The 20,629-nt window shown below is 44.2% G+C and overlaps 1 protein-coding gene across 2 annotated transcripts; it reads right to left on the bottom strand.

Annotated features, from left to right (window-relative positions):
* Nucleotides 1–4,819: 4,819 nt before the first annotated feature.
* LOC135386134 (transmembrane protein 50A-like) lies at nt 4,820–15,833 on the bottom strand. 2 transcript variants are annotated; one of them, XM_064615890.1, is made up of 7 exons: nt 15,444–15,833; nt 15,165–15,277; nt 12,872–12,939; nt 12,721–12,813; nt 10,060–10,119; nt 6,670–6,730; nt 4,820–5,308 (listed from the first exon to the last, which is right to left on the bottom strand). In XM_064615890.1, exons 1-7 carry the CDS (start codon nt 15,540–15,542, stop codon nt 5,263–5,265), a joined length of 540 nt encoding a protein of 179 aa, XP_064471960.1. In that variant the 5' UTR covers nt 15,543–15,833; the 3' UTR covers nt 4,820–5,262. The 2 variants fall into 2 exon arrangements, with proteins under 2 accessions (XP_064471960.1, XP_064471961.1); XM_064615891.1 differs by lacking the exon at nt 10,060–10,119 and having other exon boundaries at nt 15,444–15,829.
* Nucleotides 15,834–20,629: the final 4,796 nt, after the last annotated feature.

The following is a 20,629-nucleotide window of genomic DNA, read 5'->3' as shown; positions in this document are numbered from 1 at the left end:
TTATGCATTGCATTTCCATTTCTCCCCTCCCCACTACGCGCTTGGACAAAGAAACCAACCTCTCCCCTAACCATAATGGTCTGGATCCGCCACCGCCTTAGATATTGAATTCATCATTGTTATTATACATGTAAACGAGTTTGGGGAACTAATAAAGGACAAGCGTTGATTATGTCGGAACAAGTGAGCATTTCCTGTTGTTTGATGACCGTATAATCTCTTCAACAAGGCTCCTCTCAAACAGCATCGATCAGCACATGTCCTGATCGATGCTGTTTACCATGTTGAACGCGGTAATAGCAATAAGGCCAGCACCTCTGCAGAGCTGACATGCTGTGCAGGGAAGCCCGCTTCGAGTGAATGCATAACGTCCCAATAAGAACTCCTAGAAGTCCAATAGAGATCACAATGGACGTCCCTGTAACATTTAAACTACATCCATCGGAGTTTTATAAAGAAGTGTTTCGGACTTTTATTGAACCAAACTGCACATCGCTCGGACGTCCTCAACATCCGCAGAGAGACGACCCAGAGACATTTCTCGGATAATTTTGTGTTACCTGGGAGGGGATTTCGGGCAAAAGCAAGCTAGAAGAACGAGAGACTATCCTCGCTGAAAGCCATTCCACGTCTATGAAATCCTGAAACACGCACATGCATTAAAATATCCGTCCCCGAAATTCGAGATGCAAATGAGCCGAAAGCGGAACCGCGGCAACCAGCAACGGAAGGAACACTGTGCTCATTTCACGCCAGAGGGCCTCGTGATTTGGAGTTTGGCAGAGGAGCGATGGAGGTATTGTGAGCGATAATGGAAGTGTCTGGCCAAATATACCGCCTTCCAGTCCAAATAAGCCTCCGTCGGCGTAGATGATGCGCTCTTGAGGCGCGGTTTTTATGTTCTGGCTCATTTGCATACCGAAATTCAGCAATGGATATTTCGCGGCACGCGCTCTTTGCTGGATTTTTGAAAGATAGAATAGCTATCAACGAGGATTGTCTCCCGTTCTGCTATTGCTTTTGCCCAAAATTCCCGGATGAATGAGTTCATAAATTTTAGGTAATGATTGATCATGTGTTCATACTATTCGGAATCATTCTTTCCACTAAGCGGCAGAGACTGGAACGGCCTTCCCGAAACCTTCGTGCTCATCCGTGATCCCATCATTCTCCGCGCTAGCTTGTATTCTTTTCTTTTCCACTGAATTAAATTGTACAGCTTGGGACAAAAGTTCACGACACTGGCGTATTTCTTCTTCGGACTGCCCCTCCCTGCTAGCTAACACGAAGAGCTCTGATAAGGAACTAGTGACCGACTATTTATCTACCTCTCAGTATGTGTGCCTCCGCTCCCGTTTGCCACTAGGGTGTCGCACCAATGGGGAAATGCAACACCCCGGTGTACCGTGAACTTTTGTTCCAAGCTGTACACTGTGTGTTCTATGTGTATATCCTGTTTCTTCTGTTGTCGTTGTTTCCTTTTCTTGTACTTTTTTCCCCCCAACTAATGTATACCCTAATGTAATGCCCACTTGGGCTTTTGAGGTAACGTCGCAAATAAATAAGTAAATAGTAACATATTCTTTCCCAGAGGATGTCCTCCTGGCCGTATAACTCAATTGCAAAAACAACACCTGTGCTGCTCTCGCAACTTTTTAAATATAGATTCTGTAAAGGATAAAAATAAACACCCTGTACATTGTGTAGCTAGCACGTTCACACAGTACTGGCGTAGCCAGAAATAGGGAAATTGGGGGCGGGGCCCGAACCAAAACCACCTAGATACAGAAAGCCTGCGCGCTCGTCGACGTGACGTAAAAATTAAGAGTCAGCCAATCAGGATCGTGTTTTCAACGGCCGTAGCCAATCACAAACGTGATTTCAGCGGTCGTGGCCATGGAGAACCACCACCGTCGTCTGCAAGTTTATCGAACGTCCACGCGTACAAAATGGGAAAACTTGGAAATAAAGCGCAAAACGGTCTCAATCTTTCTCAAAACTGATTCCACTTTTGTCTAAATATTTAGGTCTGCAGGTTCCAGGTGTGCTGCAATCATATGCAGGTTCTTGAATTCCAAGGACGGTAAATCGAAGTAGCAGACGAATCCTGCCTTGAAAGAGGGAGAGGAGGCAACGCGCAGGCTTTTCTCTATCTAGGTGGCGTTGGTAACTTCGCCAATAATCCTGGCGGTTACCGTGGTACAGGGAGCATCCCAATGAAGACTACTGAGGGAATGTTCGCATGTTTTCTGCGGTGGGTAGTCCTATTGGATTACCCGAATCCAGGGAAGGATGACGGACGTATTTGGGTTACCGTTTCTATTTTCGTTATTGCTACATTTTCGTTTCCGTTATATGTTTCTGATACCGGCCCTTCAATTTCGTTTCCGTCACTGTTTCCGGTAATGGAACGGTTGTTACAGAGCTGCGAGAGGACAGCCCTTCCGGCTCTGTCAGCACCATGTTTTGCCCAAGTGCCTTCGGTGTCACGCGTACACACTACACAAGCAATTTTACGTCGTTGGGATGCGCACATTTTGCAAGATTAAAAAAAAATGTAGGAACATGTTTTCAGTCTTCAGTCACTCAGCAACTCAAGATGGGCGTAACCTTCATTCAATGTCGCATTCATAAGCAGACGCTCTCAGTAGTAAATATTACTGTCATGGCCACGGTGAAATAAATAAATAAAAAAAAAAGAATAACAAAGTACAAAATAAGTAATTAAATCGTAGGCTGTCATCCTCGTGCTACGATGGAGTATAGTCATGTGTTGATGTCATGGAATTATGAGGACTGGGATGATATAAGCGACGGGTGCACCCTGGAGATCCAATATTGCGCTTTCCTTCCATGTTTTTGTGTAGTATTTAGAGCATTACAGAGAATGGAGTCATCAAAAAAAAAAAAAAGAGAGAAGTCACTCAAATGCCATCGCACAACAGGAATAGTCATTACCCGAATTCAATACCGGACAATAAATTCGTTTCCGGTAATGGAGGACCGTGGTATGCGTTTCCGTTATCGTTACCACCTCCAATTTCGGTAATATACCGTTTCTGTTTCAGTTACCATTACCGTTACCCTTCCCGGCCGAATCCCAGAGCAAGAGGGTTAGCTCGCCCCTCCCTCTCCTGTGCCACCATCATCTCTCCCCTCCCTCTTTCACCCTCCCCTGGGTGCACCGAGCTGCCACTTCAGAGCAGGCTGACCGCACTTTCCCACTACATTACCCTCCCCCTCCCACGGTGTTTGTCCTTACCTCCCCAAATCGTACATTTTATAATGCATCTGGGAGAGGGAAATCTGTAGCGCCCTTGGTGGCCAGGCTAGAAAGGAAGGACGAAGAATACATGAGCGCGCTCAGTTGATTCCTGGCAGCCGCTCAGCACGGACCCTTGTTCTGTACCGCTAGTTCTACAAATCCTCCTCTTCCATGTGAGATCCCCACAGAACAGGGGCGGAAATTTCATGCTTTGCGGCACAGCATCATCCAGGAGATAGGGTTTTTACATAGGGAATACAGCCGTATGGGGGGGGGGGGGGAGAGGGCGGTCGCCCCCCCCCCCCCCCCATTATATCCGCCCCAGCCACAGAACCTCTACCAAAACATATTTCTGGCTACGTCGCTGCACGTAGGGGCATGCACTCGCGGGTGTTGAATTCTGAAAAGTCTGATCGCTGCAAACAACGTAAGGCAGTAGTAGTGCATCGTACGCTATCACCTTTACGTACGTAAGGCGTAGCGCGTGATGGTTCTGCGCACTGCGCGTAGCTGTCTATGTTTTGCGCGTGCGCAGAACCACGAACGCTATCCCTTACGTACGCAAAGGCGGTAGCGTACGGTGCACTAAAACTCTCTATTGAGAGTTACGGGCTTGCGCAGTCGCAGCTAAATATGGAGGAGAACTGAAACAAGCTGCATGGGCCGCTCAATTTGATGAATAACGCGCGGCGATTGGCTAAAGCAGTCGGCATCACGACTTCACAGGGAAATAGTACTCTCTGGTAACTCTCTGTAACAATGTGACATCGACCAGGATGGTAACCACAAAATTGTTTCTTATTTCTATGGGGACTTAACCCTTGTATATCCCTCTCCCAAAGGTACGATTGGGGGGGGGGGGGTTGAAGCACGCGCTGTCAAGTGGCAGCATACAGCTCCACAGCAGAATGAGTTTCGGCATTCGCGAAGCAGATTTTCTGTGACTTTTGACCACTTCCGTGGGAAGCATGAATCTTCCCCCAGCAAGCTTCAGTGCACTTACATTAATACCTCTCGTGGACCGGCACCTCACTTCAGAGGAAAGAAACACTGGCGCTGTGGTTTAGAACACTGCACGGGCCGCATTCTCAGGCAGAGGTCCGGCCATCTTTCGACCAATCCCGCCCGAGCGATTTGTAGACTACCCGGCCGGCCCAATGAAACGGGCTGTAAAAGTTGACCGCGGCTAGCAAGAAGTGGGGGGTTACAGAGGTTCGAGCCAGATCTAGGACCGGCAATGCATGGGCCTGGCCCGGGCCCATAATGTGAAACCCGGGCCTGCACGGGCAGGCTCAGCCCACGAGCCAAGGCCGGGCAAGCCACAGCCCGTACAGTGCTCTACTATGGTTGTCCGTACTAGAGAATACAGATACTTGTAGATCATTGTACTTGGATTGCACGTTCATATTGTGGCAAGCAACTGCAATAGTCGGGACAGTTGGTGACTCCGTACGCACCGTGACAACGCAGAACGCCTCTGCACCGTGGCTGTTACCCATAAGTGCCCATGAGGACGTCAACACTGGCAGATAACAGCATCAAATACAGTCAGCATTTTCCCTGTTAGTAGGTACACTTTATTATGTCCTGTGCAAAAGCACAACGGTATGCCTAGCGAAAAAGTAGAACACAATAATAAATACACACTACGCAAGCATCACAAAAAAAAAAAAAAGAGAACAAAAAGATCGTAAGCGTAACTGATAACTCGCGACACAACTAAAAAATATTTTAACAACCGTGCAGCTAAATATGTATTACACGAAAAATACAGCGAGTAACGCACTCGTTAGAAGTTTGCGCACTTTGTCCATAAATAGCAGGGACGACAGCAAATGTAGTGAGATGAACTGCAACATCATTGTAGAATATAGCTATTTACAGAGACTGCCATGCAACATCCTACAGATGTGTGTGTGGTGCAATTGTGTCACACCCCATGGTAGGGCCGACAGAAGCAGTTAAGTACAATTTACATTACGAAGGAGTAGATATCCTTAACCCCAAAGATCTTCTGTTCTTCCAAACTTGAAAACAAGTGCGCTGGAAAGAGCAAATAGATGAGAAGCACACTTTCAGGGCATACTCCTTGAAATCTAATACCCCTGTCGCACGGGCAACCTTCAATGATAATTGAAACAAAACGGCCGTTGAACGTGTGCGCAGTGCCACCAAGCACGGATCCAGTGCTCTTTGCGAAGTTCACGCGTTACATGCCAGGTGGCGCTACGCGCAAGTTCAATGGCCATTGGTTTCAATGATCACTGAAGGTTGCCTGTGTGGCTCGTAAATAGGAATTCTTATGACGTACAGGGTATGCACTTGAATCGTAGAGATTCAGATGGCATTGAAAAACTATTGGATGGCATCTCAGCTGTACACTTTGTACACTAACAGTGTTTTCCATGTAGTTTCATTACAATAGACAACTTCAGGAAATCCCAAAGAGCTTAGCACCGCTTTGAACTGTGGGAACCTTGTTATCAGAAAGGTCTCCAAACTGTTTCGATTTCTCCTCTCTCGGTTCATAGTGCGAGGTGTGTGAAGGTCAGCGAAAACAAAACGTCAAGGACTATTCTACCTTCCCCACGACAGCAGCAGGAAGTGCCCAGGACGTAACGCATGCACAAGGAGCACAGGGACTTCCTGAAGTCGTCTAACCTGAATCGTCTAATGTGTGTGCATGTGTGTGTGTGGGGGGACTTCCCCAATTCAAGTAAGACATTGCCGTCATCCACTTAATTTGTTTTGTGCTCATTCAATCATTCGAGGTGCTGTTGCATAGTTCGTTAGTTGATTTGCATAACAAGTTTTTAGCCTTCTCCAGTTTTTTACCTAGGTGTGAGCACATTATTGTGAAAACTAGTTCTTATGTACGGCACCTAAACTTTCTTTTGTGACACCTCCTGCAATCACTTTCTTTAGTTAGTCCTATATCTTTTTTTCTTGCCTTGTCCATGAACAGAACTTCGGTGATCTTGTTGATTTCCAAATGTCTATTTTAACTATCAAAAAAACCAACTTGGGTAAAACTCTATGCATAAGAATTTGTCACTCCAATGTTTCCGTATCACCACTTAACAGCTGTTTCAGCCTTATGGGGCTTTCGCCAGCAGCGTGAGGGTAGGCAATGTTCAAGGGGGTGGCATCAGAAGGTCACACAAAACATGGCGTTATCTTGTCAGGGTGGGGCTGTCACTCTAAACGTTCATACATTAAATGAAAACCAAAGAGCTTCGGCTTCTCTCGTGTCCTTATATATAAGGACAAGAGAAGTTGAAGCTGATGGAGGGGAGGGACATTTCACGGCTCCTTTCGCAGGACCTCAGTATCCTGCAATGCTCTTTCTAGCACATATGCTGGTTCAGAAAAGAGATTTCAAGTTATGTATGAAAGCAACTTACCCGAGGAAAATGAATGAATTCTGTAGAAAGATGCCAATTCCAGGCCACTGTACATCCCTGCCTGTATGGAGGGGAAAAACCCATGGAGTGCCTCATTAGGTAAGTGTAGAGTTTAAAACACATCCAAAATAAGGGATATCAAGTGGTCAAATGCATATACGTGTATATAATTCACTTCTTACTTTTTACAGCGCTTGTGAACAACCGGGATAACGCATTTCAAAAAAGAGAAGGCAGCGCAAGACAGGCATTTCTCCCAGCTTACATGGGATTCACGTATGTGCTTCAGTCTCAGCTTCTCAGTTTCTGCGTTATCTAGTGTTACGTAATTACGTAACTGACTGGGTCTGCAGTTGCAACATACGGGCTTAAATCTAGAATAATGGCACATGTTCACCAGCATACGACATGAATGGAACTACCTACCACACATATGCACATTTGACACATGATACATACTTTACAGCATCTGTTTACAACACGCGACACTCCAGCGGTACCAAGTTCGATACATAAACAGTTATCCGAACAAAGCTGGACCGAACCTCAACCGAAAACCACTATTAACCAGTGATGGCCACTAACTACTTATACAGTAGTTTAACTATAACTACTAACTACTTCGCGATGAAGTAGTTTAACTAGTAGTTCAACTACTTTTCAGAGGAGTAGTTAAAACTACTTCTAAAAAAATCTACATGTATAACTACTTAACCTTGTCCATCAACAACAATCCCTTGTAGTGTTCTTGGACACCTAAATATGAATCACGAGCAATGACAAACTTTGGCTCAAGCCATTGCTACGATCGTCAAATACAATGCTTGAGGCGGGATTCTTTCTGTGCCTACTCGATAAACTAAGTTGCAGAATTATTTTACAGCAAATGAGGCCTCACTAGACCAGTAAAGCTTGCGGCAAAATCTAAAGTAGTTGACGCCTGCAGTAACCTAACTACTGTAGTTAACTACTTAAAATAGTAGTTTAACTAGTAGTTGCCACTACATTTCTGCAAGTAGTTGATAACTACTTTTTAACTACAATCAGGTAGTTTAACTAGTAGTTTAACTACATGTAGTTAACTACTGGCCATCACTGCTATTAACGAGCATTAGCGTTATATCACTGCTGTTATTTTTAGCTGAACCTGAACCGAACCGAACCAAAACTATTGGAGCAGAACCGCAACTGAACCGTTAAAAATTTTTTCGGCAACCGGTTCAAATAACGGTTCACACCTGCCCAAATTACCGACTGTGGAAGAAATTTAAGTTATACTACCTAGAGTGTGACCGATATTTGCCACTGACTTTCATGTATGCCACACTTCATGAAAAAAGGAGTTGTAGCATCACAAAGGAGCGTCACAGGGGACTATGCACAGAGGACGACTATCCTTGACTTTGCTGACCAAGAGCGAGAGAGGCTCTGCCTCCAAATGGCGCACCAATAGGAGGACTCGGGAGGCAGAGCCTCGCTCTTGGTCAGCAAAGTCAAGGATAGTCAAGGATAGTCCCATCAGTCCCTTTCTCACCTAAATGGATGTGGTGCTAAACGAATGTCACAGCGTGGGTACATACCGCATTTCACACTTTGTCCTCAAGATCTTTATGTACATAATCCATGTGCATAAATGAAAATACTTTGAATTAAGCTGTGAGAAGTCGAGTAAGATAAAACCTTGTGACACGCATAAGACAATTTGCCAAGGAAGAACCAATATTTCACACTCTGCGGGCTAAAAAATTGTGCAATTATGCAATACTTACCAATAAGAAATTTTGCAATACGAAACTTAACAATAAAAATGCTGCAGTGCAATACATGTACCGCGGCTAATTTCGCCTACAGCGACATTCTGATGAAAGCAAGTTCATATTAGCAAGTTTTAGTGAATTATTTTTCCTCAAATGGTTTGCGAACGTTTTCGCAGGTGACCAATGACGAGGGGAAGTGGCTCAGAACGCAATCATCTGATTGGTTCATGGCAAAACCGTTCGAGAACCGTTTGAGAGAAAACGATTCACTAAAACTGGCTATTATTGAACCAGTTCATGAACCAAACCATTTAGAATTAACCGGTTTGAACCGCCATAGTTGCCCTCCGGAGCTGAACCCGTACCCGAACCGTACCGTCATTTCCGTTCGGCTCTCAGGTTATCTGTATATCCACACAGAGAAGTGGAAGTAACAACTTCATCAAACGTTGGTGCGACACAATGGTATTAGCAACAGGGACACAGCGCCTTGTATTTTCCTCCTCTCAAACATCATTGAGACATTTGCTCTAACCCACCCATGCCTACCTTCATGTGTCACCACCGCCATCGTAGCAAAACAAATCGATGTTGTTGTCATAATCGACAGTACATAAATGGATGCTCTCTTAATTTCCACGCGTATCATAAAAAATAACATCTTGAGCACCGAATGACCAACCAAAGCCAGCTCTATACTCTAGAGCTAAGCTGGCTGATGTCACAATTCAACCATCACTTATAGTTAAAGCCTGAAGTTTTAGGGTTTTACCCGACTCTTCCCCGAATTTATACCCCGAATTGAAGGTTGCCTCTTTAGGGTGAAACCCGATTTTTACCTGGCAAATTGCCCTCACTGGGATGTCTGTAGGAATGCGTTAATTTACTTGTTTGGCAGAAAAATTCAGTTTTCATCATGATTTGTATCAAACCACTACAGTTAGTTGAGTAACAGAGCCCGATTTCACCCCGAATTTAGCATACTGGAAGTTGTTTCACCCGAATTCACATGAATTTAATGCACATGTTTATTTACCCGATTCTTACCCCCCGAATTTAGAAAAAAATATTTCCCGAAAACTTCAGGCTCTACTTATATTTTTGACAGTGTGGAGTGCTACAACATTCTCAAATGCAAGGCCTTGTCATTCAGATGGTATTGGTATTTTCAATAGAGTCCTTTGGATTTGAGGGCAGTGCAGGTGACGGAGGCTCAGAGCAGGATTTGACCGTGTGTACGGTAGAAGCGAAGTATGCAATCCATCATGAGCGTGAGAGAACGTTCTCCTCTTTCATTCGAGCACCTGTTCACAGGGTACTGAATCAGGCATGGGAGAGTTGGTGGGACAGAAGGTACTGCTAACCAATGAGTAATGAATGCCACTGTGCAAACACGATCACTTGTGCCACTCAAAGGACTACTTTTTTTTAGGAAACATAGCAGCGTTAGAAGAATGTGATGCCACCGTAATTTGGCAGAAATTTCGTACAACAAACTGAAGTGTGTTTGGTTCAACCGTAAAATGCTTGCGTTGGCTAAGTAGTTATACACACACACTACCAGTACCTTTCACTGCGTTGCACAACACACTTTGACTCTTCCAGTCCACACATTTCGCACACATTTACTCACTCGGCGTTTTGACAGGCGTGAACTTTGGGTCTCTGAGCATAGTTCGTTCTACGAAACGGCCTGTAAGCAAGACCAATTCCTGTGACCACCATCACGGCACGTAACAATGCATTACCGTGACGCTACACGGCTACACGTAGTAAGTGGCTATCAGCGACAAGCACGGTGAACAAATTTGCACGTTATGCGCGTAACACTAAATGGCAACGGTAAAATGGGAGCACCATCTTAGCCCACATTTGCCTTACTGCGTTAAAATAGTACGCATACAGATACAGAAGTACTTATTTTGCTAGAGTTCTGACTTTCCTGGGGAAACTCTAAGGGCATTCATAAGGCTCGATTTTTAGAAGCGACCAAAAATGTGTACAAACACTGTTGGGCAAATGCCCGTACGTAAAAAAAATTGGGGCCCTCCTTTGGTATTGCGACCAAACAAAGTGTATGCAAAATGCATTCGCTAATGCATTGTACGCGTTAGCAACAGACGACTCATGTCAAGCACTAGTCCCAGAGGACCCCAAATGTATGGAAGTGCATAAAGCAAATGGTCTTGAGACACCAATGGATCAATGTGCGAGGCAATTGGTTGTGAAGCAAATAGCAGTACAATGAACATAAATTAATGTTGCATATGTTCGAATTTTATTAATCGAATCTGCCTTCTTTTCCTGCAGCTCGAATGCAGCCTTGTGTCTTCCGTAGTTATTTTGGCCAACACGCACTAGGTATTACGGCATGTCATGTCAGGGCATGCTGGAAGAGATACTAAGCGCAGACTGCTCATGTCGCCTGGTAATAATTTTGTTTTGTGACATCCATGATGCTACACAGCTGCCTATTACACGATGAGCCCATAGTGCCGAGGTCCAATCGACAATGGGGAAGAGGGTGCACTCTCGCATGCAGCTGGCAAACAGCAAAGCCAAGTCCAGCAAAGAGGATTTGGGGAGGGTGTTTCTTTATACTAAAATCAATTAAAAACCCCAGTGCAACAGGTGACAGCAAAAACAAGGGACAATACAAGGATACAGGGACGACAAGGCACTGCAATTTCAACTTTGACAGGACTTTGATTTTAGTATGACATACCAACCCACCCTAGTTTTAACTTTATTTAACATCCTGGCCCTTTATGCTTGCATATCTTGAGCACTGACTACTCTACATTACACCACACCACGACCAAATCATGCCGTAGCTCCATTAGAATGCATTCTGCATTAAAAAGGAAACTACATGCAGATGTATGTAGTGTTCTACACAACATGCATTGCCTGAAAAGCATGAGAAATGCACGCATATTACAATATTCATTTGTGTATATATTTTAAATATGTATATATATGCTATATATATATACGCATCGTTCAATGAGTATATATATATGCTATATAGATACTGATGGAACGATGCGGCAGCACCAGAGGACACGTGTTTCGCCGTGTTTGCGGCTCGTCGGCCCTGGGTAGCTGCGCATCGTTCCGAATTGGCAAACCAGGGGTCACTCAGCGAGCGATGTACACCTGGGAGGGTGACTGATATATATGCTATATATATATATATATATATATATATATATATATATATACACAGTCGCTGTTTTCCGCCAGAGCGATGTCACACAGCTTTGCGGTTTATTGTTGCGAGGGGGGTAAAAAGATCAAAACAGAGACAGGGTGATAAGGTTCGGGGCCCTGCAATCCCTTTGATCTTATCTCCTCCATCACCACCAAAGGGAAAGTCATTGCTTGCATTGCACAATATGATGTAAGGGAGTTCGTGGTGAGGATCGCCCTCCCTTTTCGAAAGAAGGAGCAGCGTGACTCGCGCGCTCTCGCGTCACGGGGGAACGACCTTCGCATTCTGGGCTCATTCGTATCACCCGTAAAGGCAAGATAACGCGTTCGTATCATCCGAACTCTAACACATGGGAAGAATAGGCATTCCGGCCGGAACCGGAAAATAATTCGTATCATCCGTGATCGTATCATCGAGATTCTACTGTATAGTGAAAAAAAAAATAGCATAGGCTCTTTGGCTGCACGTTGAACATATGTTTATAAGTCCCAAACGTCGCCACACCAGCATTGGACAGCTGTTTCGGCCTTATTGGGCCTTCATCAGCAATGCGTAGGTGGTCGACGTTTGAGCGAGTGGCGTCGGAAGGTCACGTGGAACGTGATGTCCTCTCGTCAGGGTGAGAATGTATATATATACACACACATTTTTTGTCCTGACGAAGGCAGAGCTTCAACAGTAACGTAGACAACCCTTTCAGCATCATAAATGTAAATAAATTATCCCCCTTTATCTTACTTCCCATCCCTTCGTAGTCTGTGCTGTATTTTCCACTTCAGCTATATACATACAGACAGATTGAAATTTGAGTTTTGAATAGCAAATCTACATTGGTTTGACAATTCAACACTAAGAAGACATGTGCCCAGTCACTACGCTAGATCGCAGGAGCAGAGGCAGATGTTGCAATTCTTCTGATATATTGCATTTCTCCAAGAGACTACACGAGAATATTTATCAAGTTTTATTAGGCCATTTGGAAAAAGTCAGAACCCTAGGTATCAACCATCTAAGCACCAGAAGATGTTAGCACTGCGGTATATGTAGAGAACCGAAAGCAAAGGGAATAGAGTTGCTTACCCTGAATGACATAATCCGCAAAAAGAATCCAACACGATGCGATCAGTGATCCAAACCCCAGCACGAATCCCAAAAAGAGCCATGTACGGGCACCTGTACACAGGTGAGTCACATGACTACATGAAGCACTATTCACGCCAAGCACACTTACCTCTCTGACCCATGCATCCATCAGTATACGAGTCACCGCGGATTTGACCATTTGATACAGCGTTTATCCTGAAAGAATTAAGACGACATTTATGTTGGTCAAGATAGTCATGAAGAGTAAACATAGTATCTAAACTGTCTGTCAAGTCAAATAGTGCAACAAGCGACATTATAACGAACAAAAGCTTGGGCCTTGTTCTTACTTTTTAAATGCATTGCACAAGTTTGTGTGGCAAGCATCTTGTGTGCTCTATTTTTAATGCGTAGTATGCGACATACAAAGGCATTAACCTATGCCTTTGGGTATTCGAGTCTTACGTTAGAAGAAAATCGAGGCAGATTTGTCCGCTTTGTTGACTGCATGCTGAATGACATTTTGTCACCGTTATGGTAGACTTTACATCCCTGTCCAGAGAAGCTCCCATCCATGCCTTTATCTGTCAACTTCGATAGTACATATATGAGGCTAACTACCATGGTTGGAATGTACAGCACGTCCGTTGCAATTAACTTATTTTGTAGACCATTTTCTTTACGCTGAACACGACTGTTCCTCACGCCTATGTAGTCAATTTCTGTCGGTTAAAGTCACCTTTCGATTAGAGTCTTCACTGAAATCTCGCAGAATACCTTTGCAGCCACGTAAATTGCAGATACTGAATGTTTGTCCGTGTCTTCATTATCTAGGCCTTGACATGTTGGTGAGAGCATGATGTCGGCATAGCGTAATTGGCAGCACACCTGACCAGTAACCAGACAGGTGTGGGTTAGAGTGTCGCCGACTTTTTGTCAGCAGCTGTCTCAGATTTTTGCGGCCAGTCAAGTGACTGCTCTCTCCCGATCAAGCGGCCATCCTGTGTCTTTGCACATGCTCGGAAATGAGGTGGTTTGAAGAGTGAAATCATGACATGTGTCCATGGGATCCTCCTCAGCCTCTTCCATCCTTGCTAGTCTTGCTTTTTGCATTGTACATTCCTCTGTTCCAGGTACGCTGTCACCCTTTGAGGCCTGCATGACGATCTGGTAACTTAGATGACTTAGTGTCACTAAAATGACGGTTCGTTGCGATGTCACCTGGTTTCCCACAGCTGTAACATTGAAGTGTTCTTCATTTTCCAACTTCTGCTAGGTTCTCATCTTACACGCAGTTTCACTGGTAGCTTGATTCTCAGGCTATCGTTCTTCACGTAAAAGAGCATACCACCGTATTACTTTGGCAGTCCTTGGATAGCAATCGATGCTATTTCAGCATCTTTGAGATTTTGGTCCCCCAACGATTCCAGGTGTTGCATGCACTGAACAGAGGTCTCGTGCTTTCTCTACTTTATTGACTTGAGCTCATGTCTCAGCCCTAATTTTTTTTTTCTTTCTAAGGCTCCTCACCAGTTAACTTATTCCAAATGGCCCCATGCACCTTTCACTATCATCTGGTTTACAACATAGCTGGTCTGGTTGCTGGGGAGTGTCTGGACAGTTATATTCAGGCCTTGCAGCTTCTTGATGCGGTTACTCTTCAACGCTTCATCAACCATCTTTTCCAGACAATCTTCCAAGCAGGCTCGGTCACCACAAACCTCCAAGCTGCTGTCCAGCGGCGTAGAGGGAAATATATTTCGGGAGGGGTCCTATGGGGGACTTTACATGGGAGAGGAGAATTTCCCCCTCGTTTCCCTTGCCCAAAATCACTACCAAGGGTATGATTACAGGCGGGGGTTTGAACCACCTAAACCTTCTCCCCTCTGGCTACGCCAGTACCGCTATCGGCTGTATTCAGGCTGTGCCTTCCGGCACTTTTGTTCCTGGGTCCATAACCCGCGCAAGAGGAAAATTGAGACTAATCAGCATTGCGCAGCGTGAGAAAAGTTTTGATTATATTGTAGTGATACTGATGCAACTGTGAAGAGCTGTGGACCGAACTTACACAAAGAGGCTGCAGCATCTTTGCACTAACAGCACTACTGAGTTTGAAGGTCACAAAGGCAAGTTCTTTCTTCCTAAGTGGACCCCGTGTGTTAAGAAACAGTAACTTGTTTTCTACGTCCTAGACAATTTAATCGAATGTGTGAAATGTGAAACAAAATATCGCACGTGTACATTTTCACATATTTCCACATATGAAGCATGCACCTCCATGACGACATTCATTCGTGCAGTATTCAGCAGTGCACGAGTCAACAAGCTGCAGCTACGTCCTCTTTTTCTCAAAATGTACATCAACCTATCACCCTCATCTATCACAAAACCATTATTGGCGTTTTACACTCAATGGCTTACATTGTTTACAGGTTACTCACATTAAGAGAGACAATGTGCTCATGACACCGCAGACATGAAAGGCATGGTTGAAGTCGTTATTGCTGGGATAATGTGCAGCCACATCAATTATTATCCACCAGCCAGTAAACACCTGAAAGAGAGTGCACGCAACAAATGTGTTAATGTGAACCACAAACAGCAGTCGCCCTTGGTTTATGGCAACAATAAGTCGTCTCTAGGAACCCCACAACGTCCTGCTTCGTTTTACAGTCCCTGAAATCATAAACGAGAGCGCGACCCCAAATGTGAGACCTTACCAGTGCACCAGCGACGATCGACGCAATTGCATTCCTTTTTTCGCTGAAGTCCATCCATTCCGGACGGTTGAATTGAATGTTCTCAAAACAACCAGCCATGATTTAATTAGCCAAATTATTTCACTATGAGCAAAAAGGATGCGGATATTGCAGCCCTCCAAACAAACTGTACTCTGTTGATAATTTGGAGCGACAGGAAAAGGCGCACGGTTTTTGTACACTTGACCCTACTGCACTGAGATAACAACGAGTCCTAAGCACCCGCTATTGCCTCTGCAGAAACATAAGCTGCAATTTTGCAAGCATCTGACCACTGAAAGAACACCGAATCCGTTCCCAGTCTTGTTGTCGTCTTGTCATTCAAGAACCAATGTTTACAGACTACATGAGAAGAACGCGTCGAAATGCGCGGGTGGCGGTTTTGTGTATCTCATCTCTCAGCGCAGAAAAGAAGAAAACATGGGAGAAAAGCAACCTTCCTGACAACGGTGAGGGTGAGGTGAGGAAAGCTCAAGATTAAAGAAAAACAAAACAGAAAGAAACTCGTCAGTCGGTACCAACGAACGACACCAACACCAAAACGTTCTTTGAACCTTGAACTCATTGAACCCATAGAAATCAGACGACCCAGAGGACACCGCGGGGCCGCGGTTTAAAAAAAAATCGGAGGAGGAGGGTGTGTGAAACTTTTTTTTCATTTCGTGTTGGCGCCGCGAGGCAGCTGTGGCCGTGAGCGCCGTGCAGAGACTAGGAGAGGGGCACGAGAGAGAGAGAGAAAGGGGGCTAGTATGTGCCCTGGGAAGACTTAGAGGGGAACTGCACCGACATTCATCTTGAGACTTTAAACACAGGGAAGCTTCACACACAGCCAATCAAACTCACCACCACCCAGTCCTCAGCACAACCTTGGCTACCCAACAAGCAGACAGCTTTAACCACTCTGCTGGTTGTGCGATACTAATAGCGCTGAAATGACAAAGGAGTCCCCGTTGGGGGTGCACACGGAAGAAAGGGAGGTGTGTGTGGTGGAGGGAAGTGTGTTGCCGTTTCCCAGGGAACTGGCGCAGAGCTTGCATGTTTCCGTTCTGCTCTTCATGAAAAAGTGGGGAAATGCCATCTTGTCTGTCAATGTTATAGGCCACACTGGGGCATATGGGTATCCCACCCAAGAGCCGTTTCAGTGGCGGGGCGAGAGGGGCAACCGCTTCGTGCACCTTCCCCAGAGAGGTCGCCAGATAACAGGTCCCCCCCCCCCCCCTACACACGTGCGCACGGACATGTACCTTACTTTTGCACGTGAGCGACTTGTAGTGGGGTCGTGCCAGCATTTGCATATTTTTCTATGCCGGGGACATCAAATTTATTTGAAACTAACTTTTCATGCAGTTCCTTCGATCGACTGCATAGATATTGGAAAGCACTCCTTACACACGATAATGATATGAAGCATGCTACACGTTTGACGTTTCACAACTGAACAAACAGTAAGGCCATGCACATCCATTTCCTTTTATGGCTATTTGTCGCTGAAGAATAAATGTATCATTCTCCAAGTGACAAGGAGGAAAGAACAGCTGGAAAAACTTTCACAAATTTATTTCCATTAATCGAAATGTGCGCCTTCTCAGCTGCAAGCTTTCACAGCCTTGCTTGTGATCTCACGTTCTTCATCCTGGAAAAATAAAAATTACTGCTCCTCACGCTTTATACAAAAACGTACATTTTATAAACAGTAGCTGCGTTCGACTTGTCAGACAGTGCTAGGTGCAGAGCAAACGAAGTGCATGACAGGGTGCTGCCCTCGTACAAAGTTCCAGAGACCAATCGAATAGAAAAGTGAAAGCCTCAGCTTGTTTGTCACAGACATCTGCACTGCACCGCAACATCTCCAGCGATTATTGTCGTATAAATTGACTAATGCTTACTTGTAAAAGGTACGACACAAAAACAATCTTGACGTTTTGGAACCAGTTCTGGCTCCATCATTAGAATGAACACACTTGGCTGGCTATGTATTAAAGGTAAGTGATACTAAAGTAACTGAAGGTGATTGACCGAACGCCGGGAAAACATGTTTATAAATGCGATGAAAACTCACGACGTACACATCGGGCTAAAATATAACAAGGCACTGAAACGTCAATGCCTCATTATATTTTAGCCTGTTGTGTACGCAGTGAGTTTTTATCGCTTTTATAAACACACTAAAGTAAATACCTTTAATAAGTAGGTAGCCAGCCAAGTGTGTTCATTCTGATGATGGAGCCAGAATTGGTTCGGGAACGCCACAATTTTCAATTGTTTTTGTGTTATAGTGTCGGTGCACACATTTAAAAGTAAACATGGCTGTTCCCAGCCTTCGGACCATCTGTAATAAATTGACTCATGGAGTAAAAACAGGTCCATCCTAACAAAATTGACTGCCAGTACGCACAAGGTCGATGATTTTGACAACAGCGATCACCACAGCTACCCTATTCAGGTCATCTGCTCCACAGTACATGATCATCTGAGGTGGTGCAGCATCCTTGTGAACTTGTGCTGCACTCCCGCAGCACTTTTTCCAATTGAACGGTTGAGTGCAGTGCAAAGGATGTACCTCCGCTGAATCGAATGCAGGAACTCGCACCGTTAGCACTAGTTCACAAAGTTTAGTCCGATCAGACAGCTAGTATTGACTCGATGTAGGCAGACTACTCACGTTGAGCTGTTCCATGAATTCTTCATACTATATAAGGGGAGCAAAGCTAAATGTCATGAGGGAGAGAACTACTTCCTCCTACGTACCTTTGTAACGAATGTGAAATATGGCTTACTATTATATCTCCATCATCGTTCACTGCTTTACAGACTATACGAGTAGCTTCTGTCCACGTTTTTCCTGGAAACATTTTTGCTTGGTTATCAAACTCTCTCTGAACCTGAAATTACACAGATGACAAAGTGACCCCTGGTGCAGTCTTCTAAGAGCAATGTTACTCAAAATGTTAATAATTTACTTTGATTGGAATAATCTTTCTTGCACAGGCATAGAATGCAGCAAGCTCATCATCTTCCATTGCTGGAAAACATGGCCACGATAAAAATGAACTAAGGCTTAACTTCTACAGCGGGCAGGTAACGATTCGGTCCCAGCATGCTTGGTGTTCCATTGTTGGTAATCTATGACAAAATTATAGTACAACAGCTTACTGCAGACATTGACGTGAGAGGCGGCATAAGGTAGCACTACTCCCAACAAGAAGAAAGGAAGGACCAGCATCGAAAGATCGTAGAAATACCAGTGTGTAGCAGAGACATGAAACCATGCCCCCAGTCTAAAAGCATCTACATGTGACCAATCATTAATCACTGCTGCATGAAGAGGAAAGGGTAATTCAAAGGGTATGGATGGAAACAGAGCACTTGGAATTCAATTGACATTTATTATTCGAACCAGGCCTTCATTAAAGCATATTTCCTTGCGTACGATTACATCACTCGTGACACAGCAAAGTTCCCACTGCACATTTTTAAAGTTACTACAGCTCCGAAACAGATGCTCGTGTTCATGTGGCGCTATGGTGCCAACTATTACAAACAAAGCATTTTACACGCAGCACTGCCATATTTAAGCCCTTCACGTGCAGGTGTTTCAGCGTTTCTACTCAACACAAAGAAGGTGATACTACTGGTGCCGTGTCACAATGTGTCACTTACGGTGCTGTTAAAACATGTCTATTTCGCCGTGGAATAAATGATCCAACAGCTAGCTACAACTGTAATCAAGATACAAAAATAGACGGTGGAATATACACCCGGTGTTGCTGCTAATTTTTCATTAATGCTGGCAGGCTGACATATTATGTCTCTCGTATGTGCCACAGTGGAAGAAAGGCTAACGTTTGTCTTCACTGATAAAACAAGGTCCTCGCGTATGACTAGCCAACGGGTGGCCACTGTAAAGGGGGAAAGTGCAACATTGCCTGCACAAATTTCCTTTTCCAGATAGGAACTTTACACGAGGATAGTGATAATCGAATAGACATAAATAGAATTAGCTGCACCACAACATTACACATTCACTATTAAACACACATTATTTGTACACTGACAGATTATGCAACTATGACTTCTGGAACATTACGACCATATTCAAGTTCATGATGTGTGTTGAAAGATAGAAGCACATACACTGTACCAGTCTGTGACCCTGACTGGACAATTGACAGCTGCCAATCCCATATTCATACAATGTGTAAGGATATGCACCCTGTACCTTGTAGGAGTTTATATACCTTAGTAAAATGGCCCGCCTACAGTGCTGCAACCTAGAAGTCACCAGGAGTCTTAATATACCATGTTTTTCTGTTGTGTTGTGTGTGAAATTTGTCATGACCTGGAAAAGTGATTTTTGTTTTTGTTGTTGTTGTGCAAAAGAATGGGCATGTGAGCCGAAGAGCTGCTGTGCCAGGTATATTGAGCCCCATAGAGCTTAAAGGTTAGCACCCTGTACTTGTACTAAATGCTGAAGTGTTCTGTATGGACCGTGCAGGAACATTACTAAATAAGACTGACCATTCAGGGAGCACGCAATGGTCCCACACGTTCTCTAGTGCAGAATTTCATGGTTATACAGAACACTTCAATACCTAGTCCATGACCTTTTCAGAGACTAGAACTATCGTACACTAAATAAATTAAATAGTACTTGCATTGTTGGAACTTTGTTACAGAAGATTGAATATTTAAGAAATAATTATTTACAAATCACAAAGTGATTCATAAAGTACATAGCAATTCTTATGCTTGATAAGAACTGTCATGACTGAAGGTGACTGTGGGCATACCCCAAAATGAAGTTGCATTGATGTTGACATGATGTGGATTATGGGTAGAGCACGATTACAAACACCAAGTGCATGGCAAAACAAAACATATTCGAGACGAAAAAAAAGAAAAGGAAAACTGTGTCCAGGCAGTGTTTTACAATTGTAACAAAAATGATACTTGGTTATGAATACCAGCCTTCTGTTCATCTCCAAGCTTCTTTGTTGAACATACATCTACTTTGTGCAGATAGCAGAACAGAGGTCACATATGTTAGACTTGTTTCATAAGGCTGATACCTCAGCAAAGGCAAACATTTTGAATAGGAGTCAAGAAAGGCTACGCATGATAACTAGGTAGCAAATTATTCTCAATGA

The sequence above is a fragment of the Ornithodoros turicata genome, chromosome 2 (assembly GCF_037126465.1).
Source record: "Ornithodoros turicata isolate Travis chromosome 2, ASM3712646v1, whole genome shotgun sequence".
NCBI lineage: Eukaryota > Metazoa > Arthropoda > Arachnida > Ixodida > Argasidae > Ornithodoros > Ornithodoros turicata.
Note: the sequence above shows the minus strand (reverse complement) of the source record. Positions and strands in the feature narration are given on the sequence as shown.